Raw genomic sequence first — 16,832 nt, forward strand, 5'->3', positions numbered from 1 at the left:
TCTATTCTTAGGTAGTGCCATATCCTCTGTACCATGGTCTTCCACTGTCTTGGGTTAGAGTTCTCTTGCTTGAGGGTACACTCGGGCACACTATTCTATCTAATTTCTCTTCCTCTTGTTTTGTTCAAGTATTTTCATAGTTTATATAGGAGATATTTATTTTGATGTTACTCTTCTCAAGATATTTTATATTTTCTTGTTTCCTTTCCTCACTGGGCTAATTTCCCTGTTGGACCCCTGGGTTTATAGCATTCTGTTTTTCCAATTAGGGTTGCTGCTTAGCAAATAATAATAATAATAATAATAATAATAATAAATTGAAAGCTAAAAAGAAATAAATACAATATATACGAGGTTTAGAAGCTATATACCTGATCTACTAGATGTATCCGATTACTTCACATGATCACGACTTCGGCGGGCATTGTAATATAAATCGTAACAAATTAATAATCTTCCTTATTCTAAAGACAAATATATTATTAAATTAAAATCTAGAAATAAAAAAAATATACAAATTAAATTAGTTTTAGAAATTATATATATAAAATCCATTGGATGTATCCGATTCCTTCAGCTGATCGCGACTTCGCCAGTCGGCACAACAAGTTCAATGATGGCGGCCAAACATCACCGTAGGCATAGCGAAGACGAGAGGCCTAGTAAAAATAGGAAGCATCCAAATATTCCGAAGGAGAATGGACCGGCGAAGGCTCATAATAAGACTCCGCCGGAGGATAAAGCACCGTCCTTCGTAGTGGTTGTAGTTTGTGGTAAGTGAGGACGTAAACAATGTCCTAATGTCATTTCGAATTGTCAATCTTGAGTTCGTAAATGTTTTTCTTATCTTGTTTTATAATTTGTTTATAATTATTACTGTGTTTTATGATTATTTGTTTATAATTATTAATAAAGTAAATTATAAATGTAAGTGTTCTATTTAATAGCTGCATGAGTATGTTTGTAGAAAAAATTTTATCTGCCGGTATTTAGACAATTCTACCATAGTAAAAAAGAACATTTTTAATTAAAAACATTTTAATTTATAGTTACCAGATACACAATATTCCCGATTTTTTAAAACCAAAAAAAATAGTTTAAATGTAGAAATTTACCAAATGTACAATATTCCCAATTTTTTTTAAACCATTAAAAATATTATTTTTAAAAATTTACCAAATACACAATATTCCTGATTTTTTAAAACCATAAAAAATATTGTTTAAGTATAGAAATTTACCAAATGTACAAGATTCCTGTTATTAAAGCCGTAAAAATAATAAAACCTAAAAATTTACCCAAATAAACAATACACTGTATTCCAATTTTTAAAGCTGTATAAAATGGTTATAATATAAAAATTTACCGTAAGCCTTACTATAGGCCTGTACAATGGTCTTCATCCGCTATATTTCGAAGGCATCATTTTTTTTTACATGTAAATGTATGCTACTTTAATTCTAGCCAAGTTCGTGAACCATAGATTATTCCCAATTGCAATTGTGTTTCGTGCATTTCTGATTGTGAAATTATATTTTTCTATAGCTAACATTGTGCTTTCAACGAATTTGATCTTTATTTCCACTACAAGTACAATATTTTGTTTTCCCATTATCCCCCTTTCCCAACGGACACAGGTAAGAACCGTGGCCTTTGGGTTGGGAAAATAAGAAAAAACCTTGATTATTTACGACTGAGGTAGAGGTAAAATTCATTACAAACATACTATTAACTGTAGGAAAAACGGTTTCATTGTAGTGTATTACAGGGCAATGTAACCTAGGCAATCAACTACTTTTTCTTATAGAAAAAATTACGCTCTTCGAAAATAACACTCGTTCCCGTCGCAAATGAATAGTTTCTGAAATATATATACATCTATATCCTCCGATAATGGGGGACCCACAGTGGGAACTCAGGGTTTTGGGTGGGGAAAACATACTGGGGAATCGATATATAAATGTAAAACAAGCCTTTTCTTCTCTATACATTACCTTCTTGTATGTATTATAACCGGAGGAAAATACAAAACAGTATAACTGGATAAACTTTGGAGGAGCCGTTTTAGTTTGTCTCTCAAGGAAAGTTTTTCCTGTATGAAAATACTATAAATTTTGAGATTCGTTCAAAAGGCCAAACCATAACGAACCCGACCTAACCTAACCTAGTAGTTCCTAGACCTACCCCCTTTCAAGGTCACAGATCTAGTGAGGGCTAGACCCCCAGTCCAGGGGCTCCAACAGTAAAAAATTAATAAGATGATTATTAACCCTTTTACCCCCAAAGGACGTACTGGTACGTTTCACAAAAGCCATCCCTTTACCCCCATGGACGTACCGGTACGTCCTTGCAAAAAAATGCTATAAATTTTTTTTTTCATATTTTTGATAATTTTTGAGAAAATTCAGGCATTTTCCAAAATAATGAGACCAACCTGACCTCTCTATGACAAAAATTAAGGCTGTTAGAGCAATTTTAAAAAAATATACTGCAAAATGTGCTGGTAAAAAAATAACCCCCTGGGGGTTAAGGGTTGGAAATTTCCAAATAGCCTGGGGGTAAAAGGGTTAAAACTATTATTATTTGAATTGGGTGTTACAGTACTGTGATTCCGATACATTTTGTTAAGTATTTGCATAGATTTAATGAAACTTTAACTGATAATACATGCATAGACTTACTTGTAAAACATATAATCTTGGTTTTTCAGCTGTGTGTATTGGTGTGGTTCACAGTATCCATGTCTCTACTATGTTTGAGAACGACAGGCATTTTTCTCATCTCTCCAACCTGGAACGCGAGATGACCTTCCGAACTGAAATGGTAAGTTTTGTTTTAGAAGAAGTTCTAAGTGTACTGTATAGAACATTCATAAATTGTCTGTAAAGTATTTCTGGGACCTCATGTTTTTAGTCTTGATTTTATTCCAAGTTGTGTACTACAGTTTTTGCGAGATGAATTTCGAACTAGCTTGCCTTAGTCCATAGGATTATATGTTGAGTTACCACAGTGCGTTTACCTCATGAGCATATCAGGAAGCGTACTGTAATATTATATAGAAAAAAAATTGCTTGAGGGTACAATCGGGCACACTATCTCATTACTCTTCCTCTTGTTTTGTTAAAGTTTTCATAGTTTATATAGGAAATATTTAAATGTTACTGTTCTTAAAGTATTTTACTTTTCCTCGTTTCCTTTCCTCACTGGGCTATTTTCCTTGTTAGGGCCCCTGGGCTTATAGCATCTTGCTTTTCCAATTTGTTAAAGTTTTCATAGTTTATATAGGAAATATTTAAATGTTACTGTTCTTAAAGTATTTTATTTTTCCTTGTTTCCTTTCCTCACTGGGATATTTTCCCTGTTAGGGCCCCTGGGCTTATAGCATCTTGCTTTTCCAACTAGGGTTATAGTTTAGCAAGTAATAATAATAATAATAATAATAATTAAAGTATATGAGTTCAAATCCCGTCTGTCCTAAAATAAAATATAATCCTAAACAGAGATTTAAACTTTAAGAAACTTAATGCAGTAAACAATATGAAATAATTAAATTTTACAACTTTGAAGCAGTTCTTACTATTTGTCCTGTTTAATTTCATGAATAACTAATACTTGTAAATGTGACAGTATAACGATGTAGTTGATCTATACTTTAGAAGTATGACATAAAAGAATTATGCTTATTTGGTTAATATTTTTTTCTTCTACTCTACACAGGGGTTGTATTACTCTTATTACAAGACGTTGGTTAATTCCGATTCTTTTCTGATGGGGTTAAATCGTCTGATGCATGATAATTTGACAGAGTATCCTGATATCATCAATACATTACAAAGATTTAATTTGTACCCAGAGGTAAGTCGTGATAATTGCACTTTTCTAATATTTGCTAAAAAGTTATTCATTTTATTAACTTATTAATTGCATATACGGTATGACATTATGAATTAGTAACAATAATCCTTTCCTCCGCCCACGGAGATGGAAGGAGGTTATGTTTTGCCCCCTGTTTGTGTGTTTGCGTGTATGTGAACAGCTTCCTGGCCACAATTTTAATTGTAGAGTAATGAAACTTGCAGGGATTAACTGTCATGTAAAAAGCTGGAAATGATTAAATTTTGGAAGGTCAAGGTCAGGATCAAGCAATATTTCCAATTCACGTCATCAGCCATAAGTTCGGACATCGTTGTCAGACTTCAAACTTGGTTCATATTTGAGTGTATGAAAATCCTCACCAATTAATGCGTTACGGTCAAAGGTCAAGGTTGAAAAATAAGCTCCCATGGCTTAGGTCTGCGCTCTACTGAGTGCCCCTCTAGTTCTGGTACTGAAGCTTTTGGAATAAAATATGTCAGTATACTTTAAATGAGATGGTAAAAACTACATTTTATAGATATCCATTGTGTGTATGGATATTCCATCTCATCCATTTCAAAGAATTTTGTTCACAGTACTTGTATAAATCAGTCATAGATTATTCCATAGTGAGGAAGGTTTATTAAACTACATTTTATAGTACAGTAACTATGACAATCATAGAGTGAATGAAGGATGTAAAGTGTTTTGGGGCAAGTAAAGAGAATGAATGTAAAGAGAGTTTTGTATGGGAAAGTGATTGTACCAACTGGGATTTATGGACCAGAGTTGTCTGGAATGACAGTGACGGAGAGACAGAAATTGGATACGTTCGAGATGAAGTGTCTGAGGATTATGGCTGGTGTATCTCGACTAGACAGGGTTAGGAATGAAGTAGTGAGGGTGAGAACGGGTGTCCGAAATGATTTGATTGAAGAGTATGTATATGAATCCCAGGTAAGTATTGAAACAATTAAATTGGTTTCAAGATGAAAAGTTTAAGAGCTTATGACATTTTGTGGGATTTTTCAATAAATTTTTTTTTTGTCCTAAATTTTCTCAAATTTTCACAGTTCAATTATATGTCAAGTCCCAGTATGCAGCTAGAGAACTATCAACTTCACTATCATTCAGTTTAAAAGGTTTAGCTGCAAAATGCACTTTCTATCAAGGTAGCTGTACTGTATTTTCAATAATGTAGCCAATACATTGAGAAGATTGTATAAAAAATCTGTCTAGTTTTGGGGTTACTGGATGAAAATAATTTCATTAATGCTAAGGTAACAAATAATGACATTGAGTATATTCCAGGGAATGAAATACTTTATATTGAAGATATTCCTAAGGTTTTGATGTAACAAAGTCCACAACTAACTGATAAATTACCATTGAAAATGAGGCCGTAATTTTACATTAAAAATGTTTTAAGATTAAATTTATTAGACTAAGTCTATCACTGAATATAGAAATCCTTGGTCAAAACAAATGAAATCCCTTTAGTTCCAACATTTGCAGTGTAAATTATGCATAGTTATAAGAAGGTAATAACTGGTAACGTCACATACAACTAGTAGCCATATTAACGGGTAGATTTCTTCCCCTTTGCAGAGTCAGATGATAACATATAGCGATCACTGTACAATTTCTAGGACTGCTGTAATAATACACCTCTTATATATTTGCTTTTCATCATGAAGTAGTTATTTAACTTACATCTAAATGCTACAAGTTGATATATTGTTTTTAGCATATGCAATATTAAGAGTACCTAAAGTGCTTTACATGTGGTGCCTTTTCTAACTTTTCAGGTGGTACTTGGTGGAACATACCGTGTTTTTAGTTCCATGACCTCATGGCTTGGCTTAGAGATGAGAGTGTGCTGGCAGGTAAGCCGAGGTGGTGGCTTGGCTCCTGTGGTGAGCTGTGAAGGACTAGGTGATCCAGCTTACTGGTATTTAGCAGGCGTTTGGATAAGTGCAGGTTTGACTGCAGCTCTTTTATTTATTCAAGGTACAGACCTCAGTGGAAATCTCATAGGTGGATTCCTGACCGTATTATGCTTCTTTTTTAATCATGGGGAGGCTACAAGAGTCCAGTGGACACCTCCTCTAAGAGAGAGCTTTGCTTTTCCATGGAGTATTGCTCTGAATATCGCTGTAACTCGAGTATTAAGGACTCCTCGTCCTGTATGGACACGGCCATTGCTTGTTGGCACCTTGTCCTTAGTGTACCTTTTGTGTTGGCAGTTTGCGCAGTTTACTATAGTTGCAGTTGTCATAGTGGTTTATATAATGTATACAATTAGTGTCATTCCACCTCTGCCAATGTTGCTGGTTTTACTAGGTACTTCTTATGGCTTCCTGAATAATATGGTTCTCCAGTTTGGCAATACTTTATTAGTGTCTTCGCCACTCGCTGGATGTCTTGTCGGAGTACTGCTTCTATATCTTTTCATGGAGCCAATTATTCATCATCTTCCGTTCCCTATGAATATGGGTGTTCAACTGGGCTTCCTCTTTGTTTCATGTACGGCATGCAAGATTGAATTATCAAGGATTTTTGGTGTGGAGGATGACGCTCACATTGTAAATATTTTGAAATCAAAGTTCACAAATTATTCAGATTTCCATACTTTGTTATATACTTGTTCCCCGGAGTTTGACTTCCTTCCGCAGGAGTCCTTGTACAAGTTAAACGAGACTCTCCTTTTCCCGTGCGTGACAATGGTGGGCGGAGCCGTTTTCATCAACATTCTCTCTATTGTAAAGAATAACATCATTGTGCGAATGGATAAAAATAATGAGGTAAGGCCACCGTTATGGTCAGGAGTAGATCCTGGAGTAATATTCAATGGTGCCATGCTTATTGTGTATGCAATAATGGCCAGTCTTGTCATGAGATTAAAGCTTTTCCTTACACCTCAGATGTGTGTTGTGGTTTCATTGTTGGCTTGTAAAAAATACTGGAGAGTCATCGAAAGAAAAGAAATTCATTTGGCAATCTTGGCAGTGCTAGTGAGTGGAATGTGTGTCCGAGGCTTTAGAAACATATCGGAGCAAAGATCAATTGTTGGTGAATATAGCAATCCTGAATTGGAGGAATTGATTGAATGGATCCAATCGGAAACCCACGAAGATGCCGTGTTTGCTGGTCCTATGTCTACCATGGCAAACATACTGTTGTCAACGCAAAGACCAATCGTGAACCATCCGCATTACGAGCATGCGGGACTAAGAGAACGGACTAAAAAAGTGTATAGCGTGTTTAGTCGTAGATCGGCAGAGACTGTTTACGAAACTTTACTTTCTATGAAAGTGAACTACGTCGTGCTAGAAGAGCCGTGGTGTATACGAAGGAGTCGGCCCGGTTGTGGGATGGTGGATTTGTGGGACATAGAAGAACCACAGAATAAACATAAACCTTATTTGTGTCCTAAGCTATTCCACAGAAGCCCAGCACCATTTCACGGAGTATTTTCTAACGATATGTTTGTGGTTCTTCAAGTTCCTTCACGGTACGTAGAAATTCCAGCGCCACGTTATCATAGCGCGTAAAAAATAGAAACTGAGCTTTTATTTTATAATGCTTTAGCTGTGATGCTCCTCTGTAGTCAGTAGAACTTCTGTACAAAGTTTATCTAAGTGTCAAACTACGGATTTTTTAATCGTTAACGTACGATAGTGTGAACGTAAAATCAAAGAGACGAGGATCGAGACGTTAAGTGTGTGTTTGAGTGTTTCTGTACAGAATGTATTTACCAATACCTCAACTGTTAAATATGGGACTAATTTCATAAGGATTATGTTCAATTTGACAAGATATTTATAACTTTTTTTTGTAGTGATGATCTCTATATTATATATTTTCATTATATTTAACTACATTGTTAAATATTTTACACCTTAAGATAATTATTGAAAACGTTTTGCTTAAGTGATTGGATAAAAGAACATTATCAGTTGGATATCAAGTGAACATTTGATATATATTTATATTGAACGATAGTTATTCATCTGAAATATAGGCATGGAAACTGTTTTGGTAAGGATGACTTAGAATAGAATGACCTATAGTACAGTGTGTATGTTGTTTAGACCCTGATAATTTGTTGTATAAATTAATTTCTTTCTCGGTATTTTTCAAGAAATATGTTTGTTTTAACAGCATTAATATGATACAAATTGTGTATAGTGAATTATAGTTTAGAAGTAGTTTGGTATTCTGGTTTTTGGGGAGAGAGAAATGCAGTTGCACGGAGGCGAGAAAAACGTTAAAACATGCAGTTAGATCGCCAATTCAAAATTATTTTTATATTTGTTGGGGCCTTCACAGAAAATTGAATTTGACATCTACAAAAAATTATTGATAAAGGGTCAGAATTGGTTGCATTTTTTTTTTATTGCAAAATTACTTTTTGGTTTTCTTTATAGATTAAAATTGTCTTAATCCAAAGGGATTTTGCATTAAATAGCTCTATCTATAATGACACTTCCCTCAATTTTTGGGGGTAGCCAACATAGACTTTGACATCTACAAAAAATTATTGATAAAGGGTCAGGATTGGTTGCATTCTTTTATTGCAAAATTACTTTTTGGTTTTCTTTATACAGTACAATAAAATTGTCTAAAGTAATAATCCTAAGGGATTTTGCATTAGAAAACTTCCCTCAATTTTGGGGAGTAACCAACATAAAAAACAAAAACAAAAGGGGTATTTTTCTTTTTTTCGTTCCTCCCGGCCTGATAAGGGATTCAACCATTAGAAATATAAGAAAAATGATAAAAAAAAACTATAAATCCGAGACCAAGGAATGAAAAATAATCAAGCATAATTAGAAATGATTAATTTGCAGAACTTTGAGCCAATTCATTCATTATGCATTAAACTGTGATGGAGTTCGTGTTGAAGAGATGTTTATACTTTACATTAATGAATTTTCATATTCATTTTTTACCATGAATGCGCCAGTATTCTCTGCATTAATTAAATTGATAAACATTAAATGTAAAGCTTATGTATTTGTCAAGGGTGCTCCTCTTAAATCCCATAGTGTGTTAGGTCTCTCATATCACACATGTTCACTATATAGAGGCATTAAAACTAGATTTATTGAGACTTTTATTAAAGTTGAAATATTCTTTCTGTTAGAACATAATTTTTAGAAATAGCTGCAATTCCGATGAAGATATTTTACAAAATAGCAATATTTTTTATAACGCCGCTTTTCTTTGCGGAAAGTTAGTTGTCAATCAATTTTTAAAATGGGTGTCTATGTTAAAGTAGTGTTAGCAAACGTATATTGAACAGTATTTACAGGAAACCGCATCTTTGAGTATTCATATTATTATTATTACCAGCCAAGCTATAACCCTAGTTGGAAAAGCAAGATGCTACAAGCCCAAGGGGTCCAACAGGGAAAAATAGCCCAGTGAGGAAAGGAAATAAGGAAATAAATAAATGATGAGAACAGATTAGCAATAGATCATTCTAAAAACAGCAACAACGTCAAAACATATATGTCATATATAAACTACTAACAACGTCAAAACAGATATGTCATATATAAACTATAAAAAGACTCATGTCAGCCTGGTCAACTTAAAAACATTGATTTATATTAATGGAGCAGGTTGTTAAGAGATAAGTAGACAGTTAGAAATTTCAGTTTTAGCACTTTGAAAATGTATTCATTACTAGATCAATGGTCATTGAGTCTAGGAATTTTTTTTTTTTAATTGAAATTGGTCCCTCAAAGGGTCATGAAACAATAAATATAGTTCCTTAACATTAGTCAGTACAGTATTAAGATAGAGTCAATGGGGTTTCTTGCTCGTATCGATATTTAATGAATGAAAACTGCACTGGTTTCAGATCATCTCAAGTTACGTAAACGTACGGTAATTCATTTAAAGTCATGACTGAGGGTATATCCGGATTAATTATCCTTCTGAAAATTTAATCAATTTTCTCTTTAGGAAAGAATTCTCCCTGATTTCTCATTTCAATCATGCTTTGAGGTTTATAAATCTCTATTTACATCTGCTCAAGTGTTATAATTTTGGGTCTATCCTTAACCCTTTTACCCCCAATGGATGTAATTGTATGTTTCACAAAACCTATACCTTGACCCACATGGACGTACTGGTACGTCCTTGCAAAAATCTGCTGTTTACAATTTTTTTTGCATATTTTTGATAATTTTATGAGGAAACTAAAGGCATTTTCCCAAAGACTGAGGCCAATCTGACCTCTCTATGATGAATATTAAGGCTGTTAGAGTAATTTAAAAAATATATATTGCAAAATGTGCTTGAAAAACAAATAATGCCTGGGGGTTAAGGGTTGGAAAGCTCCAAATAGCCTGGGGGTAAAAGGGTTAAGTAATCTTAATTAGGCATATAGATCAAGTTATATGGTATTTTTAAACTGTAATGAAGGATTACCTTGGAGCATGGATTGAAAGCTTTAATGTATGGCCCATAATATTGTAAGCGTACTTTATTTATAGGGTTCTAACTAGATGTCTTAAGCCCTGTCCATACGATCGAGCATGCCCGACGGGCATACAGTGATACCAGACCACAATAGTTAGTAAGAATGAGGCTTAATGACGTCAGAAGCGGGAAAACCACTGACAGGGATCTGGCATCATACAGTGTTGCCAGATCCCTGCCTTTAGTTTTCCCGCCTCTAACGTCACTAACCCTCATTTTCATTAACTATTGTGGCCTGGTATCATTGTTTGCCCGTCGGGCATACTCGATCGTGAGGACAGGGCTTTATACCAATCACTTGAAATCCAACAGATTACAGTCACTTTTTATGTTATTGTATTCCCACATGCTAATTGGTTTCTTGTTACAAAATGTGTAATGCTCTTATCTGTAGACTTTTTCGGATTACAGTACGTGTGCTATACCGTATTCTTACTTCCATCAGGTGAAGTCTGGTTCTGGTTGACATTCCTGGCTTATAGCTTACTGCTTTCAGTGGCTACTACCTGTGCAGAACCCCTCCATAAAATATTTAAGGAAAGAGAATAGGAAAAGCTGGGTGTCTGGGTATGTACGTTGCTCTTTGAAGTTCGTTGCCTGCCCAACAACTTACACTTCTCGGTATTTAGTTTTTTTTTTTATGTGTGAAGATTCACTTCCCAGGTTAGTGATGATTTGGTGGTTGCAACATGTCTGAATGTCAGATAATTAACTGCTTGTATAAATTAAAACTTGTTTACTACCATAAATTTCTTTTGAATATAATTTATCACATCTCAATTAACAATGGTGATAAGTCACATCTCAATTAACAATGGTGATAAGTAAAGAGATAATGAATATTATTAAGTCTCAAGTTAAATATTAGTTACTGAACATCAGTCCAACGTAACTTCATTTGTAATTTGGAAACCAAAGTATTCTCCAAACCAAATAGCGAAACTCGCTGATCTTGAAAATATTAAAAGGTAAAAAGAAAAGGCTACGTTGCATGGCAGGAAAACAGGCCTGCATATCTAGAAAAAAAGCATTTTCATAGTCATTATTTTCTCCTCGGGCTGACAGGAATTTTCACTAAGACCTCCCCTATTATAAATGATGTACTGACTTTCCATGTATGTATTATATGTCCATTTGAGAGCATAAATATTTCTCATATCTAGATAGGCTTCAAAGTTAGAAAAACAGTAGTTTCTAATGCATCACTTGACCCATTTCATGCTATAGTTCAATCGGAAAACCTTTACTATTAATAATTAAAATACATCGTATACTTCCTGTAGCTTCAGTCTTATTTTATTTAAATTTCTTAAATTTTTGGCGTTTGGTATTAGTTATCTAGTAGTACATATGGAAAAAAGGGATTTTGACGAAGGAAAAATCTATTTCTGGGCGAGGAACCTGTGTCGCCCAGTGAAATGCTCCTTAAAGCACCATTTCAAAGGTATAAATACTGCTGAATATACCAGAGAAGAACCTCTGGTAGTGGTATCACTCGCCCCAGTTTTAATACCGACACCATTTAGGGGTGAGCGAGCTGGATATATTCGTGGCATTCCATGCAACTTTTTTCTCTGGTATATTTAGCAGTATTTATACCTTTGAAATGGTGCTCTAAGGAGCATTTCGCGGAGCGACACAGGTTGAGCCCAGAAATATCTTATATTACAATATATTATTATATTGCAATCAGATTTCCTAGTCATATTTAGTTTCCATATTCTGTGTATATTTGACTGTAAAAATACAGCAGTCCCGTCAAATCTAAAAATTTGATCCTAAACCTTAAATGTTTCCTTTTTTTATATACATACTTACGTACGGTAGCAAAGATTTCGTCTAAATTATGATTTCTCTCTAGATTAACTTGCAAATCGGCTGAAACAATTTTGCGAAACTTTACAGCTTCATAAATGCTTGAAAAAATTAGGAAATTTGATCAATTCTTATTAAGGTCATCTAAGCAATAAAGCTTAACATGTCTCTTATAACTGCGCTGCGTTTGAAACCATTGCTTATTTTCCGTACTGTGAATTTGTCTTTAGTTCAGCCTTTTCATGAAACCACTTTAGATTTTTTTTAATCTCTGTAACCATAAAATAAAAGATTTAATTCGGCAAAATCTCATTAAAAAAAAAAAATGCCAATATCGTCTCAATCCAGAATCACTGATGTCACCGTCAGTTTCAATGAAAAGTATTTTTGGCATTGAGCGTGACTTCGATGCAATAAGGCATTTTGATGGTTACTTGAAAAAAAAATCCATTTGGCAAATTGGTATTATTGGAGGATAATGCAAACAACCCTCGGATTGATGGAAATGCATTATCAACAATGAATTGCTTAACTGAAACTGCCTAGAAGTTGTTACAAAAGATATCATTGTTGCATTTTCAGTGACAGATCAGTCCCATGCAGTGAGGCGGTTAATAAGCGACTGATTACTGATATTGCGAAGAGTTCCAAGGCAAATTTTAAACCTTCGCCAGATCATGAATTTATGATAATCTTCCCTTACACTTGAAATCCACCAAAAGAATTTAAAATATCTTACGGTTTATGAATTTAGATAAGAGAAATTCCTCAGTCTAATTAACACAGGATCTTATTAACTGAACTAATTAGAACACGGTTCCATGGCAAATACGCGGGGCTTAGAGCACAGCAATCATAAACTAACCAGGATTCTTAGAGATAATATTTAACGAAAACCGACTTGGTACACCACTGAGCCGCTGCTAAAAGTTTCCAATGGTTTTTACAAAAATTTAAGGAGTGTACTTTCATGTTTAAGCTTTTTTTTTATTTTATATAGAATACAGAGGCACAAAAAGAATTAATAATCGAGTGCTTTCATAATATTCAGCGATTGTATTTTTACCTCCGATAATATTTCACAAATGGAGGACTAATAATTAATTTCATATTTTTTTTAGTACAATCTTCTTTGCAAACAGGATAATTTCCGTACATTTTTTTTAAAGATATAATTTACAAAGTTACAGATGAAGTTGCAAAGTACAAATAACTGAGACGAACGTTCTTTTAACTTGAAAATAAATATATTAGTTCATAACCTCTTTTCACTGTTTATGTACTGTATGTATATCTGAAAGAAATTTGGTTTTTCTAATCATTTAATCCAGTCTAGTATTTACTTGAAATACAACAATGTGCTATTTATACATGTTGCAATCATCACCTAGTCAGAGTAGCTTTGCTCGGACAAAATCTAATAAACCCGAGAGCACTACAGTTGAAACAAAAGATAGGTTTTAAGCAACATACACACATGAATGTCAAATTTTTATTTTTTTTGGGGGGTGGGGGTAATTTTTTAATTTTGGTGCTATGTAGTCAAGTATGTGTATTCAATATATTGAAAATTTCTTCAATGAGAGAGGATTAGTTAACCTTGCTTTCTAGTGACTCCAAAGATTTTCATAGACTTCAGATTGCTTCATTTGAATTTATTTTAAGGATTTTCAACCTTTGGTCATGATTTAATGTTGCTATGAAGATTTTGATAGTGACGCCAACTTGGCATTCCAAAGCAGGGCAGACTGTATTGTTTAATATTAATATCCCAGCTTTGAAGTTCAAAATAATCGTAGAAAATATTTTAATCTCGGGGAATGAAAATTTACGAAGTTATATTTATGTTTACGCAAGTATAGAATATTGTACTTTTGATGAATGTTATAAACCCCTTCATGAGCAATCTGCAAAATTAAAGTAACGTGAAAAGCTAAGAGACTAATCAGAATTGGTCTGTATCATCTCTTGGAATGTTCTTCCATATCAGCCCTTTCGCCCCCAAAGGACGTACCGGTACGTTCTTGCAAAACACTGTTATTTACATGTTTTTGATAACTTTAAGAGAAACTTCAGGCATTTTCCAAAAGAATGAGACCAACCTGACCTCTCTATGACAAAAATTAAGGCTGTTAGAGCAATTAAAAAAAAAATATATATAGCAAAATGTGCTCAAAATTTAACCTTACCTTGGGGGTAAAAGGGTTAGGTATTCATTCTTCCAGCTAACATGCACAAGATAATCTTTTTCTCCTGTTAGCCATTCTCTACTCATAAATTTTCTGAAAATAGGTGCTAATTGTTATCAATATGTTTATCCATAGAATTCTTATTGAATTTTGTCTCTATTCGAGCAAAAAAATATGTTGAGACTTTCCATCATTGGGTTTTGGGATATAGATGGAAAGATGGATCAAGACTTGACATTTTTTAGAATAGGGATAGAAAACTCTTCTATTTTGTGATTTAGTCTAATACTTAAGAGGCCAAATTACAAATAGACTACCGTACTCGCGTTACTGAGAATGCAGATCTTTTAAAAGCCGTCGACTCCATTTGGACGTTGAGAAGATTATCAAATTCTGTTCACTAATGCGTGAAGAACACTATCGGTTCTTGTATTTCTAATTAATAGTTTAAAAAAAAATATTGAATTAATATTATAGATGCATAAGGCATGTCTCAATATCAAGTTACTGCTAATATTAGATCCAGGCAGATCAAAATATATATTTATAAATCAAGCAGATTATTCATATGTTCTAGAATGGGGTTTAGCCAGATTGTACCCAATTTGGGTTATGCACAGTATTCTATCATACAAGACTACAGGAAAGGGGTAGTTTGTGAAATAAATACAGGTATATGGGATTTTGCACTTGCACAAAGTTTTTGAGGGACCCAAAAGTTTGATATAAGAGCAATATACATGAATTTATTGTGTACTGTACAGCATAGGAAGGGTCGGTTGGACATGTAATTATTTTCTCCAAAATTTGGAATTTTTAAGATTTTAGAACTAGTAAATAAAAAAATTTTGTTAGTTAGGATATAAATTGTAAATTTTCCTTATGTAAATTGAAATTTTGACATGGGGAAAAATCTATTTTTTGGGTGAGATAGCCATGTCGTCCTGTGGAGAAATATCTCGAGTAGAAAGCTGCCTAGAGGAGCTTCCATCGGGACGACATGGCTGGAGCCCCAGAAACATGTTATAAAATTATTTCTATGTTATAAAATTATGTCTATGTTAACCATGAGTTACCTTTGCTGTTTATTTTTTTTTATATTGCTGTTATTTGGTTTAGACAACTATAAAAACTTACAAACTCTTTATGATTTTTGTCACCTTAACACCGTAGGATAATGTATTTGAAGATGTATGGACGAAATATGCTTTTGGATTTAAAAATACAGAAGGTTCTCAAATTACAAACGTTTGGAAATACAGTCCAAACAAATACTGTATAACCGAAAATAACGAAGATAAGATACAGAAATACTGTAATAATACTACGTATTTTTTAATACTGTGAGCAAAACATATGTATTAACCTGATATATTTCATATTTCATATGAAACCAGACTATTTATTAACCCTTTTACCCCCAAAAACCGTACTGGTACGTTTCACAAAAGCCATCCCTTCACCCCCATGGACGTACCGGTACGTCCTTGCAAAAAAATGCTATAAATTTTTTTTTTTTCATATTTTTGATAATTTTTTGAGAAAATTCAGGCAATTTCCAAGAGAATGAGACCAACCTGACCTCTCTATGACAAAAATTAAGGCTATTAGGGCAATTTAAAAAATATATACTGCAAAATGTGCTGGGAAAAAAATAACCCCCAGGGGGTTAAGGGTTGGAAATTTCCAAATAGCCTGGGGGTAAAAGGGTTAACTTTTGTAGCTGGAAATCATAGGCATTGAATTCAGGTTAGGCCTACCTCAGGCCAAAATGTAACAAAATTGGACTTCCAAACAATATCAGCTTCTAGAAACCAATTTTAAGTTTGTAACTTGAGGACCTTCCTGTATTTTGAGATATTTTTAAGCTATGATAAAACATTAAGTTTCTATGTAAGTTAAACTATATTCTTGCTGATGTGTTTTGAATTGCTAAAGCAAAATATTTTCTTTGTACTACAGGCTGTAAGGCACATTAAATTGTCAGAGTCTGAGGTTAATAGATAACTATTAACCCTTTTACCCCCAATGGACATAATGGTACGTTTCACAAAACTCATCCCTTTACCCCCATGGACGTACCGGTACATCCTTGCAAAAAACTGCTATTCACATTTTTTGCATATTTTTTATAATTTTATGAGAAACTTCATACATTTTCCAAAAGAATGAGACCAACCCGACCTCTCTCTGAAGAAAATTAAGGCTGTTAGAGCAATTTAAAAAAATATACTGCAAAATGTGCTTGGAAAAAAAATGCCTCGGGGTTAAGGGTTGGAAAGTTCCAAATAGCTTGGGGGTAAAAGGGTTAATGTTAAAATTTGGATGCAAGTTTGAAATATGAGATGGTGCCAACTTCCTAAGAAAATATACAAGTAAGTTTTATGAGAAGTGTTTATAACATTACATGTCATTCATTTTAAATATATATATATAAAACATGTTTTAGCAAACCCCTTTAATTTGCAAATTCATGTT

The 16,832-nt window shown here is 33.7% G+C and overlaps 1 protein-coding gene across 2 annotated transcripts; it reads left to right on the forward strand.

Annotated features, from left to right (window-relative positions):
* Positions 1 to 589: 589 nt before the first annotated feature.
* LOC137635723 (protein C-mannosyl-transferase DPY19L1-like) lies at positions 590 to 14,238 on the forward strand. 2 transcript variants are annotated; one of them, XM_068368176.1, is made up of 5 exons: positions 590 to 773; positions 2,711 to 2,823; positions 3,718 to 3,855; positions 5,664 to 7,369; positions 10,796 to 14,238. In XM_068368176.1, the coding sequence occupies exons 1-5, from the start codon at positions 614 to 616 to the stop codon at positions 10,797 to 10,799; spliced, it is 2,121 nt and encodes a 706-aa protein (XP_068224277.1). In that variant the 5' UTR covers positions 590 to 613; the 3' UTR covers positions 10,800 to 14,238. The 2 variants fall into 2 exon arrangements, with proteins under 2 accessions (XP_068224277.1, XP_068224276.1); XM_068368175.1 differs by lacking the exon at positions 10,796 to 14,238 and having other exon boundaries at positions 5,664 to 8,374.
* Positions 14,239 to 16,832: the final 2,594 nt, after the last annotated feature.

Source organism: Palaemon carinicauda, unplaced genomic scaffold (genome assembly GCF_036898095.1).
Source record: "Palaemon carinicauda isolate YSFRI2023 unplaced genomic scaffold, ASM3689809v2 scaffold164, whole genome shotgun sequence".
NCBI lineage: Eukaryota > Metazoa > Arthropoda > Malacostraca > Decapoda > Palaemonidae > Palaemon > Palaemon carinicauda.

What these genes read in the sequence shown, in the direction of transcription:
- LOC137635723 (XM_068368175.1), top strand. Translation starts at nt 614, where the DNA reads ATGATGGCGGCCAAACATCACCGTAGGCATAGCGAAGACGAGAGGCCT. An exon ending in TGACCTTCCGAACTGAAATG is followed by an intron (nt 2,824 to 3,717) that starts GTAAGTTTTGTT and finishes TACTCTACACAG; the next exon opens with GGGTTGTATTACTCTTATTA. An exon ending in GATTTAATTTGTACCCAGAG is followed by an intron (nt 3,856 to 5,663) that starts GTAAGTCGTGAT and finishes CTAACTTTTCAG; the next exon opens with GTGGTACTTGGTGGAACATA.